Source organism: Trichomycterus rosablanca, chromosome 10 (assembly GCF_030014385.1).
Source record: "Trichomycterus rosablanca isolate fTriRos1 chromosome 10, fTriRos1.hap1, whole genome shotgun sequence".
Taxonomy (NCBI): domain Eukaryota; kingdom Metazoa; phylum Chordata; class Actinopteri; order Siluriformes; family Trichomycteridae; genus Trichomycterus; species Trichomycterus rosablanca.
In genome coordinates, this window is record NC_085997.1 from 16,482,972 (window position 1) to 16,506,106 (window position 23,135).

Sequence of the window (23,135 nt, forward strand, 5' to 3'; positions counted from 1 at the left end):
AGACCAAGATAAACTTGTTTGGCTCAGATGGTGTCCAGCATGTGTGGCGGCGCCCTGGTGAGAAGTACCAAGACAACTGTATCTTGCCTACAGTCAAGCATGGTGGTGGTAGCATCATGGTCTTGGGCTGCATGAGTGTTGCTGGCACTGGGGAGCTGCAGTTCATTGAGGGAAACATGAATTCCAACATGTACTGTGACATTCTGAAACAGAGCATGATCCCCTCCCTTCGAAAACTGGGCCTCATGGCAGTTTTCCAACAGGATAACGACCCCAAACACAACCTCCAAGATGACAACTGCCTTGCTGAGGAAGCTGAAGGTAAAGGTGATGGACTAAACCCAATTGAGCACCTGTGGCGCATCCTCAAGTGGAAGGTGGAGGAGTTCAAGGTGTCTAACATCCACCAGCTCCGTGATGTCATCATGGAGGAGTGGAAGATGATTCCAGTAGCAACCAGTGCAGCTCTGGTGAATTCCATGCCCAGGAGGGTTAAGGCAGTGATAATAATGGTGGTCACACAAAATATTGACACTTTAGGCACAATTTGGACATGTTCACTGTGGGGTGTACTCACTTATGTTGCCAGCCATTTAGACATTAATGGCTGTGTGTTGAGTTATTTTCAGAAGACAGTAAATCTACACTGCTATACAAGTTGTACACTGACTACTCTAAGTTATATCCAAGTTTCATGTCAATAGCGTCGTCCCATGAAAAGATATAATAAAATATTTGCAGAAATGTGAGGGGTGTACTCACTTTTGTGATACACTGTATACGTCCAGTTGCATCTGACCATGTCAGTAGCCCTACTGAGATTTAAACTTGTGAGCTTGAACACTACGCAGTGGTGAGCTAGCTTGTTAGCCCTCTGCGCCACCCAAGCACCCCAGATGGTAATCTTAAAGACCACAAAGAAAAGTGATTAAATACTTGTTTCTCTTTACTTTGTAAGGGGGGATTAGAATTAGAATGAAATTACAAAATTAGGATCTTTTTTTAACATGTTATTGTGGACTACTTTATGGCATATCAACCATCAAACACTCTGCTCATGTCCACATGGGACACATAAATCCTCCAGAGCTAGTGAGCAAGTTTTAAAAGCAGCTGTACAGAGTAAATGGAATTTGTACGATTTGCAGCTGAGTAAGTAGTAGTTTACAGAAGAAATTCTCTCCATGAAGATTACAATGCTAGAGGGTGAGCTTTCTTATAAACCTACGGTGAAAACCCAGCCATTAATCACACTAATTAAGGTCATAAAAGAAAGAAAAACAATGAACACTCTGTGAATGCCGACAGACAAAAAATGGGTCAAAAGAGGTCAGTTTTGTGTAAATTGGATTTTGATACATTTACAATGTATACAATTGCTTGCATTTTGTGGCCATGGGCATATATACAGAGTTTCCCTACCACTGTAGCTACTGGCTTTCACCCCTCTGGGATGCATTTCCACGAGAGCGTCAAGTGTGCCTGCTGGAATTTATACCTTCTCAGTAAAGTCAGGTAGTGAATGTTTGACAAGAGAACATTAGAACAGAACAGGCTCAGTGGGTAGCTCTGTTACCTCAAAAAGATCCTGGGTTTGACTCCCGGGTGGAGTGGTCCAGGACCTTTCTGTGTGGAGTTTGGATGTTCTCCCTGTGTCTGTGTGGGTTTCCTCCTGGTGCTCTGGTTTCTGCCCACAGTCCAAAGACATACAGTCAGGTTAATTGGAGATACTAAAAGGTCTCCATAGGTGTGTGTGTATGTGTGTTTGCCCTGTGATGGACTGGCAACCTGTCTGGGGTGTTTCTTGCCTTTTGCCCAGTACATCAGACCCAACGTGACCCTGAATAGGATTAAGCAGTGGTAAAACAGACCATGAATGAATAAACAGCATAAATAAATTATCATAAAGGTAATGTAAATAATTAGTATTTTGCAATTGACTTTTTAACCACATAGTATGAGTGTACAGTATCAAAATGTCAATCAAGGAAGTAGATAAATAACAGATCAGAACAATAGGATTGAAATTAACACTGAAATATTAATTAAATAATACATTACCAAAATGCACCCAGCCAATGTTAATGTATGGGTCAGGTATCTATTGTTTCATGGCAAAGAACTTCTAAACTGTAAAACCATCAAGACCAAGATAAAAATTAAACCCATACCAACAGAGAAAACAAAACAGAATGTGTGTAGTATAGCTGGAATCAAAGACCCACTTAAAAAAAAAAAATACACCAACATGATGAAAAAGTAATGTTTTCTCCTGGTGCTTCAAACGACTAGTGCATTTATGTTAAGCATTCCAGAATAAACATAATGAATTCTTAAATAATTATGACAGACTTTTTTATAAATAATATAATAGTTTGTAATACTCTGTAGAAATAATTTATTCCATGCACACTTCTGGACAAAAATGGGCCAAACCCAAAGTTGCACTGATCTTTTAACAAGCTAGAACACGTGTCAAACTCAAGGCCCACGGCCTGCCACATCATTTTATGTGGCCCCCAAGAGCTTATAAGACGTATCGTCTTAAAATACACTGTAAAATCATACATAAACTGAATCTCCCACAATGCATGCCGATTTTGTGACCCGCAAAGTGACCGCATTCCGCTACTAAATGGCAGTGTTTCCACATCAGCGTTTAACTGAGGTGATTTTCCAACAAGTGATGTTAAGAAATATTTACAAATAATCCCAAAATGTACAAGAAGAGAAAATTAAAGCAGAAGGAGGAAATTTAATGAAAGATGGAAAAAGTGAAAACAAGTTTGTGCTTCAAGAAGAAAAACCAGTACGTCTCTTGTGTTATGAGGCCATGTCCGTGGTAAATGAGTACAATATAATTATATAATAATAAAGAACTGTGTAAAAATGCTGGCAGATTGGACATGTATCAGGGTGGTGGGGTGTTGATCTGAAGCCTGAAGAGATTGCAAACAAAAAACAACTACTGTATATACAGTATATACACATACACATATACCAAAAAAAAGGTCACACACTCTAATATTTGGTTGGACCGCCTTTAGCTTTGATTACGGCATGCATTCGCTGTGGCATCGTTTCCACAAGCTTCTGCAATGTCACAACATTTATTTCTGTCCAGAGTTGCATTAATTTTTCCCCAAGATCTTGTATTGGTGATGGGAGATTTGGACCACTGCGCAAAGTCTTCTCCAGCACATCCCAAAGATTCTCAATGGGGTTCAGGTCTGGACTCTGTGGTGGCCAATCCATGTGTGAAAAAGATGTCTCACGCTCCCTGAACCACTCTTTCACAATTTGAGCCTGATGAATCCTGGCATTGTCATCTTGGAATATGCCCGAGCCATCAGGAAAGAAAAAATCCATTGATGGAATAACCTGGTCATTCAGTATGTTCAGGTAGTCAGCTGACCTCATTCTTTGAGCACATAACGTTGCTGAACCTAGACCTGACCAACTGCAGCAACCCCAGATCATAGCACTGCCTCCACAGGCACTAGGCATGATGATTTAGATTTTTTCCGACCACATTCCTTCCTCGAAGATGATGTTTCCCCACTGTCCTTCCACTTTTTAATAATGCGCTGGACAGTTCTTAACCCGATTTTAGTAGTTTCAGCTACTCCTTAGATGTTTTCTCTGCTTGATGCATGCCAATAATTTGACCCTTCTGAAACAGATTAACATCTTTTCCACGACCACAGGATGTATCTTTCGACATGGTTGTTTAAAAAATGAGAAGCTACTCACGGCATCAGTTAGGGTTAAATAACTCTAAATAAAATAAATAAATATATATATATATACAGTGTATCACAGAAGTGAGTACACCCCTCACATTTCTGCAGATATTTAAGTATATCTTTTCATGGGACAACACTGACAAAATGACACTTTGACACAATGAAAAGTAGTCTGTGTGCAGCTTATATAACAGTGTAAATTTTTTCTTCCCTCAAAATAACTCAATATACAGCCATTAATGTCTAAACCACCGGCAACAAAAGTGAGTACACCCCTAAGAGACTACACCCCTAAATGTCCAAATTGAGCACTGCTTGTCATTTTCCCTCCAAAATGTCATGTGATTTGTTAGTGTTACTAGGTCTCAGGTGTGCATAGGGAGCAGGTGTGTTCAATTTAGTAGTACAGCTCTCACACTCTCTCATACTGGTCACTGAAAGTTCCAACATGGCACCTCATGGCAAAGAACTCTCTGAGGATCTTAAAAGACGAATTGTTGCGCTACATGAAGATGGCCAAGGCTTCAAGAACATTGCCAACACCCTGAAACTGAGCTGCAGCACAGTGGCCAAGATCATCCAGCGTTTTAAAAAAACAGGGTCCACTCAGAACAGACCTCGCGTTGGTCGTCCAAAGAAGCTGAGTGCACGTGCTCAGTGTCACATCCAACTGCTGTCTTTGAAAGATAGGCGCAGGAGTGCTGTCAGCATTGCTGCAGAGATTGAAAAGGTGGGGGGTCAGCCTGTCAGTGCTCAGACCATACGCCGCACACTACATCAAATTGGTCTGCATGGCTGTCACCCCAGAAGGAAGCCTCTTCTGAAGTCTCTACACAAGAAATCCCTCAAACAGTTTGCTGAAGACATGTCAACAAAGGACATGGATTACTGGAACCATGTCCTATGGTCTGATGAGACCAAGATTAATTTGTTTGGTTCAGATGGTCTCAAGCATGTGTGGCGGCAATCAGGTGAGGAGTACAAAGATAAGTGTGTCATGCCTACAGTCAAGCATGGTGGTGGGAATGCCATGGTCTGGGGCTGCATGAGTGCAGCAGGTGTTGGGGAGTTACATTTCATTGAGGGACACATGAACTCCAATATGTACTGTGAAATACTGAAGCAGAGCATGATCCCCTCCCTCCGGAAACTGGGTCGCAGGGCAGTGTTCCAGCATGATAATGACCCCAAACACACCTCTAAGACGACCACTGCTTTATTGAAGAGGCTGAGGGTAAAGGTGATGGACTGGCCAAGCATGTCTCCAGACCTAAACCCAATAGAACATCTTTGGGGCATCCTCAAGCGGAAGGTGGAGGAGCGCAAAGTCTCGAATATCCGCCAGCTCCGTGATGTCATCATGGAGGAGTGGAAAAGCATTCCAGTGGCAACCTGTGAAGCTCTGGTAAACTCCATGCCCAGGAGAGTTAAGGCAGTTCTGGGAAATAATGGTGGCCACACAAAATATTGACACTTCAGGAACTTTCACTAAGGGGTGTACTCACTTTTGTTGCCGGTGGTTTAGACATTAATGGCTGTATATTGAGTTATTTTGAGGGAAGAAAAAATTTACACTGTTATATAAGCTGCACACAGACTACTTTTCATTGTGTCAAAGTGTCATTTTGTCAGTGTTGTCCCATGAAAAGATATACTTAAATATCTGCAGAAATGTGAGGGGTGTACTCACTTTTGTGATACACTGTATATATATATAAATCCTTCATATCTGCTAATTCAGTTTGTGTTGGGGTATAAATGTAAATATATATTATAAATATACAGTATAAATTTGGCATTTTGACACCAAACACAGAATTTAGCCTCTAAGAAAAACAACAACTTGTCCAAGACTTAAAACGCAGACTTCAATCACAGCAGGGATACATTACAATCGCATATGTGGCCCTTGGTGAAAATGAGTTAGAAGATATTTCGGGGAAAAAAAAGCACCCAGACATGTTGGAGTTCAGTACATCAATAAGCAGTGATGAGCAAATGGAGGCATGGGTCTCAGAAGTGCATTTTCTAAGTTCTTGCTAATTGTCTATCCACAATACTAATTTTTTGCAAGGACCATTAAAAGAAATGTGTGGTTTCACCAGTTTTTTTGCCCAGGATTGTAGAAACAACATTGCACACCTGCAATGATAGTTTTCACAGCAGTTAAAAAACAGATTATTTATTTATTAGGATTTTTTTCACTTTTTCAGTCATGTTTTACACTTTGGTTACATTCATGACAGAAATGGTAGTTACTCACTACACAAGATTAGTCAGTTCAAGTCTTTATTGTCAAACAGTCATGGACAATTTAGTGTCTCCAATTCACCTCACTTGCATGTCTTTGGGAGGTAAATTAGAGCTCCCGGAGGAAACCCACGCAGACACGGGGAGAACATGGGAATCAAACGCAATACCTACTTGCTGTGAGGCTACAGTGCTACGCACCGAGCCACCGTGCCGCCCTATAAACCAGATTAATATTAAAAAACTAAACAAAAATGAACAGAAAAGCTGAGGTAAAAATACTTAATATAATTAATAAGAAAATGTGACACAGTGAGAGAAATTAAATAAACACACTATCACTTTACTGCTCTCATGCTGTCTGAGAAACATTGAAAAGCCATGCCAAGCATGATGTGTCCCATTTATCACCATACATGTAGGGCAGTTTTTATTCAGATCTGACAACAGACAAGGCATCTCCAACATCTCCAGATACTGTCAGTCTGAATGCAGCATAACACAATAGCTCTGCTTAGTCTGCCGTCTAGTTTGACAGCAGCAACTGTAAAACTGCTAGCTTTGTGCTTGCTTTACTGCATAATTGGACTGCTTTTCTGCTGAAGCTTATTATCCCAGAGATTTTCAGACTTCTTACACAACAGCATAAGTACAGGGTTTATTTTAATCACATAAGTTAACAGGTGTAGCAAGTAAATGCTTAATTCATATGTCAGGTTGTAAGCATTGCATTATTGTTACTAGTAGCTCCTTGCTTTTAACTAAATGATTAATAACTTAAAAGGCTCTAAAAAGCTGTGATAGATACTTGAAGAGATACTGTGTGTAGTAGAATAGTATGTGCTGTACTGCTGCTGCAATATGTGATCTTTGGGACTGGTCCGGGTGCCTGTGTGTTTGTGGTGTGTGTGGTGGGGGGGGGGGGGGGTTCACATGAAATTTAGCGTGGATCTCTGTATGCCATATGGCTCTTTGTAAGAACTGTGTGAGAATGCTGGCAGATTGGTCATGTGTCAGTGGTGGTGGCCTGACAGAAACACTAGACAAAGGCAGTAACCCTATTATGGATTAGCTGGACAAGAAGGCCTGTCCAGCCAAACCGTGTCATTTAATATGTGTGTGTATATACAGTATATACAGTATATATATATATATATATATATATATATATATATATAATATATATATATATACAGTGTATCACAAAAGTGAGTACACCCCTCACATTTCTGCAGATATTTAAGTATATCTTTTCATGGGACAACACTGACAAAATGACACTTTGACACAATGAAAAGTAGTCTGTGTGCAGCTTATATAACAGTGTAAATTTATTCTTCCCTCAAAATAACTCAATATACAGCCATTAATGTCTAAACCACCGGCAACAAAAGTGAGTACACCCCTTAGTGAAAGTTCCTGAAGTGTCAATATTTTGTGTGGCCACCATTATTTCCCAGAACTGCCTTAACTCTCCTGGGCATGGAGTTTACCAGAGCTTCACAGGTTGCCACTGGAATGCTTTTCCACTCCTCCATGACGACATCACGGAGCTGGCAGATATTCGAGACTTTGCGCTCCTCCACCTTCCGCTTGATGATGCCCCAAAGATGTTCTATTGGGTTTAGGTCTGGAGACATGCTTGGCCAGTCCATCACCTTTACCCTCAGCCTCTTCAATAAAGCAGTGGTCGTCTTAGAGGTGTGTTTGGGGTCATTATCATGCTGGAACACTGCCCTGCGACCCAGTTTCCGGAGGGAGGGGATCATGCTCTGCTTCAGTATTTCACAGTACATATTGGAGTTCATGTGTCCCTCAATGAAATGTAACTCCCCAACACCTGCTGCACTCATGCAGCCACAGACCATGGCATTCCCACCACCATGCTTGACTGTAGGCATGACACACTTATCTTTGTACTCCTCACCTGATTGCCGCCACACATGCTTGAGACCATCTGAACCAAACAAATTAATCTTGGTCTCATCAGACCATAGGACATGGTTCCAGTAATCCATGTCCTTTGTTGACATGTCTTCAGCAAACTGTTTGCGGGCTTTCTTGTGTAGAGACTTCAGAAGAGGCTTCCTTCTGGGGTGACAGCCATGCAGACCAATTTGATGTAGTGTGCGGCGTATGGTCTGAGCACTGACAGGCTGACCCCCCACCTTTTCAATCTCTGCAGCAATGCTGACAGCACTCCTGCGCCTATCTTTCAAAGACAGCAGTTGGATGTGACGCTGAGCACGTGCACTCAGCTTCTTTGGACGACCAACGCGAGGTCTGTTCTGAGTGGACCCTGCTCTTTTAAAACGCTGGATGATCTTGGCCACTGTGCTGCAGCTCAGTTTCAGGGTGTTGGCAATCTTCTTGTAGCCTTGGCCATCTTCATGTAGCGCAACAATTCATCTTTTAAGATCCTCAGAGAGTTCTTTGCCATGAGGTGCCATGTTGGAACTTTCAGTGACCAGTATGAGAGAGTGTGAGAGCTGTACTACTAAATTGAACACACCTGCTCCCTATGCACACCTGAGACCTAGTAACACTAACAAATCACATGACATTTTGGAGGGAAAATGACAAGCAGTGCTCAATTTGGACATTTAGGGGTGTAGTCTCTTAGGGGTGTACTCACTTTTGTTGCCGGTGGTTTAGACATTAATGGCTGTATATTGAGTTATTTTGAGGGAAGAATAAATTTACACTGTTATATAAGCTGCACACAGACTACTTTTCATTGTGTCAAAGTGTCATTTTGTCAGTGTTGTCCCATGAAAAGATATACTTAAATATCTGCAGAAATGTGAGGGGTGTACTCACTTTTGTGATACACTGTATATAAATCCTTCATATCTGCTAATTCAATTTGTGTTGGAATGCAAAGGGGTTCAATTAAAGAAGCCCCTTTATTTCCATGTCAGAATTTTGCAACCTCTGCTGTTGCTGGAAAGAATGTTGGTGACTGGTGACCGGGCTATAAATCTACAGAGAGCCAAGCAATAGTAATGCAATGAAAGACCTATTTCAAATGACAGTAAATTTGACTAATTATATCTTCCTTCCAAATGGGCAGGCTTTGTGTCAGCTGTGGTGGGCATGACTGTAATGTGTTTTGAACCCCTGGCCTGTTGTCTCCATATTACTCTGAAGTGCACATGAAAATATTTACATTGCTGAAAGTAGGCGTTCTAAACTTTCAAATGGTACATACAGTCTGGGTTAACAAACGAACAACAATAAATTACCTTTAATTTCAGGAAAGTAACTGGGTAATTTTGCTGTAATTTAGAAGAGGACACAGTAAACTATGCTGTGTTTTTCTTTTCAGACAAGGGGAGGTATAGGCCCTACAAGTCTTCCAGCAGATCTTCATTGCAAATCTGCTAAAATTGTCAGAGAGGGTAAAATTGCATTCACACTGACACACTAATTTCATCATCTGTCAAAGTGCAATGATGAGAGGGATGAAAAGGATGCATTCACTAATGCGCAGGCAGGCATGCATCAAAATGACTCTCTGTCATCTATTAAAAAGTTCACCTGGTTTGAACTTCTGATGGATTGCACTGCAGTGAAATCATGTGTCAGAAAATAAGATTGTTCATTCAAGTAAGTAAAGAAAATGAAGGACAGGCTAACTGCATTTATTCGCTCTCATCTTCCAAAAATAATGTCAGTACATCTGTTAAACTGAGTTTTCTGCATGCAGTACTCTATAATTGGGCTGCTTTTCAGCTGCAGCTTATTATTTTACTCTGATTTAGGCAAACATACAGATCTCTGAATTTCCAACAAAATGGACTAAGTTAGATATTTAGTTGTGGATTGGGATTCTTTGTTACACTTAGTATTATGACTTTAGGATCTAGGATGGGGGGGGGGGGGGGGGCACGGTGGCTAAATGTCACCTGTCACCTCACAGCAAGAAGGTCCTGGGTTCAATTCCCAGGTGGGGCGGTTTCTCCGGGTGCTCCGGTTTCCTCCCACAGTCCAAAGACGTGCAAGTGAGGTGAATTGGAGATACAAAATTGTCCATGACTGTGTTCGATGAACCGAGAACTGATGAACCTTGTGTAATGAGCAACTATCGTTTCTGTCATGAATGTAACCAAAGTGTAAAACATGACGTTAAAATCCTAATAAACAAACAAACAAACATTAGGATCTATTTAGTGTTGAGTTATTCATTCATTCATCTGCAGTAACTAAGTGCAGAGCAATAATAAACACAATACAGTGGAAAATTCTAATAATTAAATTACCCATTCAGTTACTCACTCATACCTAGTGCCTATTTAGATCAACCAATCCACCTGCATAGTGAAGAGTTAATAATACATTTTTCATGTCACTAGTCTGGTAGACTGCAGAGGTATATATGGTCATCATATGCTTTTAGGGTTGGTCACAACATTTGAGATATTATAATAGTGTTGCTACCAGTACCAGTAGTTGCTATGACAGCTTTTATATGTTGTGTCTTGCCAGCTTATTAGCATATAATAAGCTGTAATGACATTAGATACGCTTTTATGACAATTACTACTGGCATTGGAAACATTAAACCATTGCAATATTTGACATTAACTGTTATGACCACTTATGACAGCACATGAAAATTGTCATGACAGCTTGATGAAATGCTTATGTTAGTGTAATTACTGAGTGTTTATGCAAAATTACCTCACTACCCAGAAGGTAATGCATGAGTTGACAATGCAAGTTTACTTCATTTGATGGTCATGTTTATATACATGGGAAAGTATTGGGACACTTACACATTATACATACAGGTACTTTTATGTTTTCCCATTCTAAATCCATATACATTAATATGGAACCCCCATTTGAAGCTATAACAGCCTTCAATGTTCTGAAAAAGCTTTCTACATGATCATTCATCCAGAATTCATCTGCACTGTTCATTCTAGTTTATAGCAAAGGCATTTGACTGGGTTGAGGTCAAGACTCTGTGCAGACCAATCAATTTCTTCCACACCAAACTCACCCAACATTGCCTTTTCGAACCTTGCTTTTTAAACACTGCCACTTTTTAATAATACCGCTCACAGTCAATCGTGGAATATCTAAGAAGGAAGAAATGTAGGTTGCTTGATTGTATGCACCTGTGGCAATGGGACTAAATGAAACACCTAAATTTAAGAATTAAGAGATATATATATAGTGTATGTGGGTGAAAGACGAATAGGGTGTTCCAAGTACCAAAAAAAAAAAAGGTTAAATTGTATAATTTTTTCATTTAATATTGTGCACAAATGTGTCACCTATGTAAATATGTATTTTTTTTCTCAGCATTTTGCTTATTTGATAATTTTAGTGTTGTTGACACACAACAAGGGCACAAAAATGTCATTCAGTGCAACGACTAATTTATGACAAAATACACACACAAGGAACAATCTTAGCCATTTCAAATTTACAAGTTTAGTATTTCTCTTACAAAAGATTTAAAACCTCAGAAGAAACTGTACTTACTCTGTTTTGAATTTTCTGTGCATTGTTTGTACTCTAATGCGTCTTGGGATTTTGTTTATTTGTATACAAGATGTTTTTGCTACACATTCTATTCTATTTGAAACCTAATCAAACTCTGTTTTCTATGAAGCAGGCCTGGATTCTCTTGCATTCACATGAAAAAAATATATAATAATTACATATTACAGTTATTTTAAGCAAATGTTTTTGTTGCACTGTATGATGATTTTATGTTGCACTGAATGACATACTCCAAATTATCCTGTTACATCAGAATATTCATGACTTAATTTGTTTTTAAGTTCTTTATTGATTAAAGTAGCAGTAGTAGAATGAAAATATGCCACACCAGTGGCAAGTATGTGTTATAATATTACTACATCATGAAAAAAGTAAGGCAATGAAAAACATAGCTAATGAAGCCATCATAACAACTTGTAAGGCACCAGAACAGTGTGGAAGTGTGGAATTTGTGTCATAACACGTGAAAAAAGTTGCTGCAGTAAATCTAAATTCATTCAGCCGTGAAAACCATTTGAAGTCGCATTTTATTTCATGAACTGAACAAATGTTTTCCAGTCTTTTGTTGTTAACCTTGAGGTTCTTGCTGTACATGGCTTTGGTTCTGCGATTATGATTTTGACATCAGACTTAAGGTAGTAAATTTCATCAGGGGGATTTGGCCACACAAAGGAATTTCTGTTTCAATTTTGTAGCATTCAGCTAACTTGCACCTCATCTCCTACAGACAGCAGTACCTGCCACACGAATGGCAGGTCATCGTACTTGACAATAACAAAATCTCAGGGACCACTTCATCAAAAACATAATTATTAATATTCATTGTAATTACTGCTCTTATTAAGGAAGACTAGAATGGAAAAAAGTGGTTTTAATATTTAAAAATAATTTTAAAACATTATAAAGTCAGTATAACAATGTCATTGTCAATTTAGTGCAACAGCGAAATTCTGTTGCACTGAATGACTGTTGTTGTACTGAATGACAGAAATTTTGCTTTAGCACATTTTACAGTTATCCCAGTGGTTAGCAAAAGCTAACATTGACCTTAGCTCAAAGACATTTCTACACATATTCACATTTAAATGTTAATAACCTTGTTTGTTTACAAGATTAACCATAATATTACGTTTTCTGTGTTGTACTGAATGACACTCAGTTTTGTTCTTTAATGTACTGTGTCAGTAAAAAGACATTTTTATCAAATAATGTTAAAATGCATTGACCTCGTGTGTGTGCTGAAGGGTCCCCAGGATTCTTCTTTGCATATTAAAATAAGGCTTTTTATTAACGTTGTACTGAATGACAACTGAAGATTGGGAAAATGGGGACTGAAAGTATCCTGAATATTATTAATATTAAAAAACACATCTGATTGAATATTATTTAATATGTCACACATGACATTTGTACAATTATGCCAAAGCAGTAAATTTTAAGTTTTACTTAAGATGAATTAGTTTTTTCTTAATGTTTTATTACTTAAAGAGGTAGGGGGACCGTTGCACTGAATGACATTTTGGGGGTTTCAAGGGTTATTTTTTCAAAAATCATACATTTTCCGTAAAAATTACTTTAGGTTTCAGTAAAGATGTACAAATGGAGTAGATTGATGGTATATCCACTTATATTAATATAATTGTATATTATTTATCAAGTGGGGACACTAAAAAGTTACGTCTCGTCTTTGACCCATGTGCTAGTTATTGCAATTAGCGTTTTGTTCTACTTCTTAAAAATGTTTGTCAAAACAGGTGTATAAAAATCAATTATATGCAATGAATTGTGCAATAAAAATGATAAAATACTTGCCCCCTCCCAATTTTTATCGATTTTTGCATATTCTACACATGTATATGCTTCATATCATTAAACTACTTTTAACATTAGGCCAAAATATGCAAAATATTTTTTTAATGATGATTTAATTTATTGAAAATAAAATGCTGTTCGGCACTACCTGGCCTTATTTGAAAAAGTACTTTTTAACCAAATTCCAGCTGACAGTTGAAATAAACTTTTTTTTATAACTTTGTTGCCCATCTTTAGCAATATTACTGTATCTAGGAGACAAACCAAGCAGATATGCTCGACACTGAATATATGAGAACACCTACTTTCTTCTACTCACTCAAACCGAAGTCCCATAACCCACCCACACAAACACTACATGTATTAATACTCAGAACCAGTAATTGTACCTGTCAGTTGTAAGAAGAGTAAAATATTAATAAAAGGGCACCATCCAGAGCTGTCAAGTGTGGATTATAGAAAATTGTCCTATTTTAGCTGTATCCAGGTGCTCTGCACAAGGTCAAGGTCTGAAAACTCTCCAATTACAACTAGACATGCATCGTTACAGGGGATTATTCCACCTGATTTAATTTTCCTTTTCAAAGGAGCAGTCTCACTGCATCACATAATGCTGATCTCGGAAAGTGTGAAAGATGTGGGCATAAATACAGTATATTCAAAGGCGACAAGGTGACTGTGAAAGGCAAATGGTAAGCTCACTAAGCCTTATTATAAGTGGTAGATTCATGAATACATATAAAATTGAAGAAGGACATGCAGGAAATATGAAACACCTAGGCATTACATCCATATTTGGATAAACATCACATGCCAAAACCATTTGCAGTGATGTAACCCCCCCACCAATTTGTTGCTAAACAGGCTGAAACAGGCTGAAACAGGCTGAAACAGGCTACCCTAAGAACCTTACTACATTTGGGTATTGACGTTGGTTTATATGACCTGGTTCCCAGTTGGTGTTCTAATTCTTTCCAAAACAGCTGGGTGAGATTGAAATAAGGGTTCACTGTAGGTTAATAAATTTACTACATAGAATCGTGCAATGTAAAACAAGAAAATCACTTCCAGAAACACAGAGAAGCACAAAACTCTTTGTAATTGTGTACTGTAGCATTAAAATTTCTGCTCTCTGGGACTAAGGAACCCAGTACAAATCATTTAAAAAAAGTCCTATGCCATTATTTCTCCTCCACCACACTTGCACTTGACAACTCTGATTTAATTAGAATGTCAGATACATTATCTGACAAAATTATGATTGATCACTTTAGAAAATGTATTTCCACTGCTCCAAATTCCAATGTAAGTGTGCTTTACATTACTCCAGCAAAGGCTTGGTACTTGGTACATGGTTATTTTTGGCCTGTATGGAACTGCTCTGACAAAACTCAATTTTTGAATCTTCTAGTGAAAAATTGGTAGGCTTAAGTTGCTTCCAAAAGCAGCTTGAGACCATTTTATGTACTATTTTAAGTTTGTAAAGTGTACTAAATAATGACTGAGCTGTTATTACTCTCAGATGTCTTTACTTCCCAATAACACTATGTACCATGTAGTGTGTTTCCAGTTCGAGCTAAACAAACTGTCACAATAATATGACAGCAGAGCTGTTATGATATGTTATGTCAGCCTTTTTACACAGTAAAATTGAATTTACAGTGAGTGTGACAAATCAAGGAAAAGATTCACATTTGAACACAATGTAAGTATAATGTATATAAAATGGGTTAAACATACTAGGTGCATTTAAAATTGCTCTAAGCATCAATAACAGTATTTAGTTGTAGCTCAGTGGTCATAAAATGATAAAATCCATTCAGCTGCATGCTTTCCATCCAGCTGTCATCAGTCCAGAACTAATAGTGGTGCATCAAGGCTTTTATCAATTATTATATTGTCCCTGTGTAACCACATGCTTAGTTCGCTCGACAGTAATTAAAGTATGAATGCTGACAGTAGAACGTTCTGAAGGGCTCAGTGCCATTTTTAGTGCCATCACCCTTTGAACTGATTCATTCATTCATTTTCTTATCTGCTTATCCAATTAGGGTCACGGGGATGCTGGAGCCTATCCCAGCTTTTCAAGTCACACAGTAACACCCTGGACAGGACACCAGTCCATCTCAGGGCAGACACACATACACACACACACCCATTCACTTATAGGGCAATTCAGTGTCTCCAATTAACCTGGCTGCATGTTTTTGGACTGTGTGAGGAAACTGGAGCTCCGGGAGGAAACCCACGCAGACACGGGGAGAACATGCACACAGAAAGGACTCAGACCGCCCCGCCTGGGGATCGAACCCAGGACCTTCTTGCTGTGAGGCAACAGTGCTACCCACTAAGCCACCGTGCCGCCCCCTTTGAACTGATTGATAAAATACAAAGCATACAAACTGTATTAGTTCTCTGCTGCAACACTAAATACAAATTTCCAACTGCCGTTAGAAGCAACTTCAGCACAAAAACTGATCAATTAATGCTTTGTGAATTGAGGTGTCAGAGCAATAATATACAGCACTAGGATCATCATGCATGATAAAAATAACCAGCTAGACTGGTGTAAAGCACATTATCTTTGGACTCTGGTGCAGTAAAAACTTTTTAGACTAATCTAGCAGTCTGATAAATAAATCCAGGTTTTGCCATGATTATGACCATAGTCACTACTATAGTGGTAGGTATACAATTAGATAAAGCAGTGGAGCTATATGAGCTGAGCTTCTTATTTTCAATAAACTGCACTTTAATTTGAATTCTGTATTTACTGTAACTGAATTATGTAATTGAAATTGTGGCAACAGTTTGTGAAGCATTTTCCTATTTCAGCGTGACAATACACAAAGCACTAAGCAAGGTCATGAAGAAATAGCCTCATATTAATAAAAATAATAATAATAATAATAATAGTAATAATAATAATAATAGTAATAATAATAATAATAATAATAAAAATAATAATAATAATAATAATAGTAATAATAATAATAATAGTAATAATAATATTAATAATAATAATAAAAATAATAATAATAATGGGCACCCAGGTGGCGCAGCGGGATATTCCGCTAGCACACCAGCGCCGAGATTCTAGACTCCTCGGTTCAAAACTTGCCATCTAGCAGGCATAATTGGCAGTGCCTGCAGGGAGGGATAACCGGACTATGTGGGCGGGGTCTTCAAACGCAGTGTAAGGACCCTGATTGGCGGATAGAGGCGCCTGAGCAGAGTGCATGGGTGGAAAAGGGTTCCGTTAATGGCTGTGCACGGGTCAGAGGAGGCGTGAGCAGCGATATACCCACCTCAACTGCAAAAAATTGGGGATCCCCCAGCAGCGGAAGACAAATTAGCTACACTAAATTAGGAGAAAAATGGGAGAAAAACACATAAAATATAATAATAATAAATAATAATATTAATAACAACTAACATTCAGTGGGAGCTTATGTGGTGCAGCAGCCTATTATGCTAGCCCACTACCACTGAGATCCAGGTTCAAACCTCAGCAGTGCCGGCTAGGTGTCTCCACAAACATGACCAGATACATGTGTGTCTGTGGAAGGGGAGTGGCCAAACCCCTGTGATAGATTGTGAAATCAGAGCCACAACCCTGACCAGGATAAAGTGTTTGATAAAATGAAAATGAAACGAACATGTGGTCATGAATGGATTTCAGTATTTCCCAGGGCAAAGTTGCATTTGATCAATGTTGTGCAGCCTCTGTTTAGGCTCACTAGCTAAAGACATGTGCATGTGTACATACGCATTATATAGTATTATTATTATTATCATTATAGTATAGATTAACCAACAAGCACTTTATTAGAAACTCCTGTCTTGAATTCACTTTGAGGTACACACACATATAGATGCACAATGTGTGTATACATTTACTGAGTGGATTCAACTGTTGTTTTGTACACAGTGTCACCCATCTCTGCCCCATTCATAAATTTAAAGGGACCCTCTAGGACCCCACTGACTGTATATAACTATAGCAATGGATCATGACATTAACGTGGCAATAAAATGATAATGTGTGTTCAGTAGGATATTAGTATCAGGTTATAGAACCTGTTAGCACTTGTTGTTGGTGTACAGATGCAGACAAGAATTTTTTTTCTTTTTTAGGCACACTGTGCATTAATCCTGCTGTAGATCTTTTAGGAAACTAAAACAGAAATGCTAAAAAAGAAAGTATAAAGATTAAACTTACTATGAGACAAGTAATAATAATGGGAAATACCACTAACTGTACCATCAGAAATGTTCAGACTGATCTTTAGACAGAAATAACATTCTTTGGTGCTGACAATAGGGTGGCCACATTCATAGTCACAAAAAGGAGGACATTACACCCCCAAAAGGAGGACATCATACCAGGAACAGGGGGACAACAGTTTTTGACCAATTTAAGCAAGAATACTATAACAAATTACTCACAGCGTTCCTGAGCATGAGAGCTGACTAATTGACTCAGGTAGAAGTGTATGCAGAACAGAGCGAGGGGGCGAAATTCAACCACCCAATCACAGACTAGCATTTAGAGGGTCCGCCCACAATAGGTAGCATTATAAGCAGTCAAATGAGGCTGTTAAACCAATGAAATACAAAGCATTTGTTTTGACATGTACCTGAGCCAATGACAGATAATATTGATCCAAAATGTAACCAGTTCACTCCAAAAGGAGGATTTTAAGTGTCCGTCCTAGCGTTGCATGGGCGGAGGACTGGTAGCTGAAAAACCGGACTGTCCGACCTAAAGCCGGACGGCTGGCCACCCTAGCTGACAAAGACTGTTGAGACTACCTTAGAGGGCAAAAACAACTAACAAATAAATCCAGACGTAATCAAATCTTATTTCTCACTTCTTACAAAAGCCTGGATAACTAAACTAAATCTCTCTTCTCCTAGACACATTATTATGCTTGGAAGAGTTTAAGGTTAAAGCGGAAGAGGACAGCCAGCAACAAAATGGATTGATTAGAACAATTAGATGGACGATGAGCAAGCCATTAAAAAGCCTGGAACAGAAGACAGGATGTTCTGGAGAAACACTGTCCATATGGAGTCCATACGGTTGCCAAAAGTCCGAATCTATTAAGGCACTCAATAATACTCATATAATAATAGCAACAGCAACAACTTCAGAAAGTAAATAAATAACCCAGTAAACTATTCAACTGGACACTAATCCAAATTATCCAAATTACATCTGTAGAGGCCAAGTGCCCTGACACAATGTTCAATGATTTTGAAACACAAGCTCTCTCACCTTGTTCTTCTCCTGCTGCAGTTCTATTTGAATGTCGGTGAGTTTGGCCCTCAGCTCCTCATTGGCGGCCTGCAGGGCTGCCATTGCATCCAGTCGCTCCCCCTTTCCCCGCCCACTGGGTGTCTTTTTGGCCATGATGGGTGGAGCTCCACAGGCAGTGCCCCGCCCAGGGATGACCTGAGGTTGTAAAAATTCCTGGTTTGCTGGTTGTTCAGTTTTCAGCTACATTTTCTCACCCACCTACAACACAAAAAACAAGCATTAAAACAGGTCAACAAAGAAGTAGAAGAAAAACAGTACATCCAGTAAAAGAAGCACATCATATCGTCCAAGAGAACCTAATACTCCAATGTGTCTACTTTTCTCTATTTTTCACATTATAACAGAAAATATTTAGACCAGCGCTCCCCTCTATTTAAAATACAGTAGAATAACTGTACTACTACTCACAAATTAGCTTTTTCACTGCAACGAGACGCTGCTCCCACCTAGGGGTGATTGGAGACAATAACACCCATAAAAAAAGTAGTGTTTTCATTGCTGATGTAGCAATCTCTAATTATTTATTCTTTCTGTGCAGCCTGGTAATAAATGACCCACGGACCGGTACTGGTACTTGATTTCTTTCTTTCTCATGTTTAAATTAGTTTATTTTCATTTTAATCATGGTGAGTCAGTAATTTGCCAGTCCTTCCAATACCTTACATCACAGACTAACCAATCTACTTACTTAACTATGTAACACAGAGGGAACTGATGCAGACACTGGAAAAACTGATTAGCATAAAACTAATTGGAGCTGTACAGTATTACTTTTCTGTTTTACATTTTTGATAAAATAAAAACATATCGTTGAGATCAATCATTCTTTTGGATGCTATATTGGAAAATTAAAAGGTTGACCTTAATGGTCAACACATTTTCCTCACTTTGAATATGGCCAACTATGAGCTTTTAGTAAACTTGTAGTGGGCAGTAAAATACACTGCTCAAAAGAATTAAGGGAACGTTATTCATCACAGTATAACACTAAGTCAGTTAAACTTCAGGGATATCAAGCTGCCCAGTTAGGAAGCATAAGCGATTGTGAATCAAGTTCACCTACTTTGGTGCAAATGAAAGTGACAACAGGTGCAACAGCAAAACAACCCCCAAAAAGGGAATGGTTTTGTAGGTGGTGGCCACAAACAAATACACTCTCCTTATCCTTCCTGGCTGATTCTTTTCTAGTTTTGCGTTTTGCTAGTGTCCTTGTCACAGATCTAACGCTGGTGCAGTGGGTCCTGGGTTCCTCCTGGTGCAGGAGAATGCCCGGCCTCATGTGGCCAGAGTGTGTAGGCAGTTCCTAGACGATGAAGGCATTGATGCCATTGACTGACCCTCACGTTCCCCAGACCTGAATCCAATTGAGAACATCTGGGACTTCATGTATCAGTGCATCCGACGCCGTCATGTCGCGCCACAGACTATCCAAGAGCTTACTGATGCCCTGATCTAGGTCTGGGAGGACATCCCCTAGGACACCATCCGCCGTCTCATCAGAAGCTTGCCCCAACGTTGCTGGGAGAGCATACTGGGAATGCATTTGAGTCCAGCCCTCCATGGGTTGATGATTTTGGTTTCCATTGACTGTTGTTATGTGATTTTGTTCTTAACTAGTTACACAATTTATATCAGTAAAGATTTTCAACTTGAATCTTTTGTTCATTGAGATCCGATGTGTGATTTAAATGTACCCTTAATTTTTTTGAGAAGTGTATTAATAGTGGCCTTATTTTGGCAGTGGTAGCTTAGCAGTTAAGGTACTAGATTATTAATTGGAAGGTTACTGGTTTAAACCCCACTTTGACAGCTTGCCACTACTGGGCCTTAAGCAAGGCTCGATTGCTTGGATTGTATTCAGTAACAACTGTAAGTCATTTTAGATAAAAGCTACTATTCAGTTTCATAAATGGAAAAAATATATATGTAATACATTGGTACAGAAACAAAAAACAACTTGGATCTTGAAAAGTATTTTTTAATTTAGCCCTGTATGATTTTTTTAATGGTTCATAAAACAGTTACCAGTTAGGCCGTTATTTTTTTTCCACTGGCAAAACCTGCAGTTAATTAACAAAAAAAAATCTCATTCATTTATTTTAAAGTAGCTCTTGCACTATGGTCAGCAAGCTCTTTTCTCATTCCCTTAAGAACTTAAATCCACTTCATTGCCTAAGATGGGTTTCAAGTGACAGCAGAAGCAAGACTTGAGTCCAAACAAGAGAAATCTTCAAGCACATACTTATTCTGCATGAATTATAGTAAATGGTTCAAGGAGTTCAGCTTAACAGAGCCAGATCCTTCCCAAGCCTCACACTACTGCTAAATCTCCTTACACAAATCATTTTTCATTACATGGCTTTCAGTCATGCATTTTTATACCCCAGAGACTAAAGATGGGTTTACGCTCAGATGTTCAGTATGTAAAATAGAATTAATGGCATAAGAACACTAACGTTTTAACACACCAGTTCATACAACATGTAATGGCTGGAAACATTCAATAGCATTGCACATTAGCATGTGTTTACATTAAACTAATGTTCCTGACCTAATGTTTAGTGTAAGTGTTATAAAAGACAGTTTGCTCAATGAATCAATTCAAGTCTTGATGTACTGTGATGAAAGCTTTAGTGTCAGCGACCTCATTAGACAATAAAAGCATTAGCCTAAAGTAATGCCAACCAACAAATACACTAATAATAATAATTACACAGCTTTATTTTTCTGAAATATCAGTAAATGTAACTCAAGCACTGAGTACTATAAGAGCTTATATAGACACAGATACTTGTAGAATAGGCTTAAAAATACCAATGCATTCAAATTTAAATTTCACTACACAACAAAGAGTGCAAACAGTAGAAGGGGTCTGAATGCTTTCTGAATCCAGTGCATCGCTTTAAATGCAAGTGTAACAATTCCATCCCAACAATGTTTTGAAATCAACCAGGACGTTCATTAGTCAAAGGTTAATACATTCTTTTTCACATCTTGGTTTTCTCATGTAAGGAAATCGGTTTGGCATTGATAAACAGCACCATGCCTGCCGCATCTTGTCATACAGGAAAAGAAACAGTACCTACCGAGTGACTCGTGCTGTGCTCAGAATAAAGGTTAATTCCTCACAAAGTTCAGTGAAAGGAAGCCACAAGGAGAACAAGGTGCTAAAAGCTTTGGGTAAACAGTCTGCCCACTAGAACTCCTTTCACTGTGTGTGCACTGATTTTGTGCTTGTAACAAATCTTAAGCCAAAACCCCTGACTGATAAGCTCTAAGCAGAGGCCATAATACCTTATAGCTGCAATATGGACCTTAGAAATAAACTTTTATTTTAGAAAAATAAATACTTTCAGGCAACAAGAACAATGACATGATTGTTTATTGATTAAATAAAAAGGGTTTAGATGATGGGCCTTGTGCCTTATTGTACCACATCAACAACAGATAACGTGCTAAAGATCTGTTATACAGATGCGCTGACATCCACTAATGTCAGTTTTAAATCTATCTATTTCTTCAGCTGCTCCCATTGGGGGTCAGCTGTGGATCATGATCCGCATTATTGATTTGGCACAGTTTTTACGTCAGATGCCCTTCCTGACACAACCCTCCCTATTAATCCGGGCTTGGGACCGGCACTACAATGCACTGGTTTATGCATCCTAGCGGCTAGGTACCTATAGGACAATTCAGTGTCTTCAATTAGCCTGGCTGCATGTTTTTGGACTGTGAGAGGAAATCGGAGCACCCGGAGGAAACCCACGCGGAGGAAACCCACGCGGACACGGTGAGAACATGCAAACTCCGCACAGAAAGGACCCGGACCGGCCCACCTGGGGATCGAACCCAGGACCTTCTTGCTGTGAGGCGAGCCACTTAGCCACTGTGCCGGCCAATGTTAGTTTGAAATAAAGGGTGTTATAACTAAAGGGGGTACCCTTATTTTTTCTTCTAAATAAATGATCAGTTAATGATCATTTACGTGTGCTATTTAACTCTTAATGTCAGTTCATCATTTCTTTTGGACATACATGTTAAGAGCGTAATATATTACTTTATACAGTTAAAGTCAACATTTTACATACACTCAAAGGGATTTCTGTTTTTTTTTTTTTTTGGCTAAATAATTGAAACACATGTCTTTATCCAAATCATAAACAAACAAGTAAAGTTTTATGTAGGTTTTCTGAAAATATAACAAAATACATTCAGCATACACTTGGTTGTACATTCCTTAGATCTTTCCACCCTGATCATCTACTTTTGATAATTATCAGGAAGCTTTTAGCACAGCACTGGTTGGATCTGTAAACCATTTGGCTTTTACTGGGTTTAACCAAATTTGTCTTTTCAGTACCGTCCACGGGCGGCACGGTGGCTTGGTGGGTAGCACTGTCACCTCACAGCAAGAAGGTCCTGGGTTCGATTCCTGGGCGGGGCGGTCCGGGTCCTTTCTGTGTGGAGTTTGCATGTTCTCCCCGTGT

The 23,135-nt window shown here is 39.0% G+C and overlaps 1 protein-coding gene across 1 annotated transcript in view; it reads right to left on the bottom strand.

Annotated features, from left to right (window-relative positions):
• The window catches only part of jakmip3 (Janus kinase and microtubule interacting protein 3), an 85,289-nt gene that overhangs the window by 56,891 nt on the left and 5,263 nt on the right, over positions 1-23,135 (bottom strand). The window contains exon 2 of the mRNA XM_063003647.1: positions 18,607-18,846. Coding sequence (XP_062859717.1) covers positions 18,607-18,741 — 135 coding nt within the window. The 5' untranslated portion in view covers positions 18,742-18,846. The remainder of the gene's footprint in view (positions 1-18,606; positions 18,847-23,135) is intronic.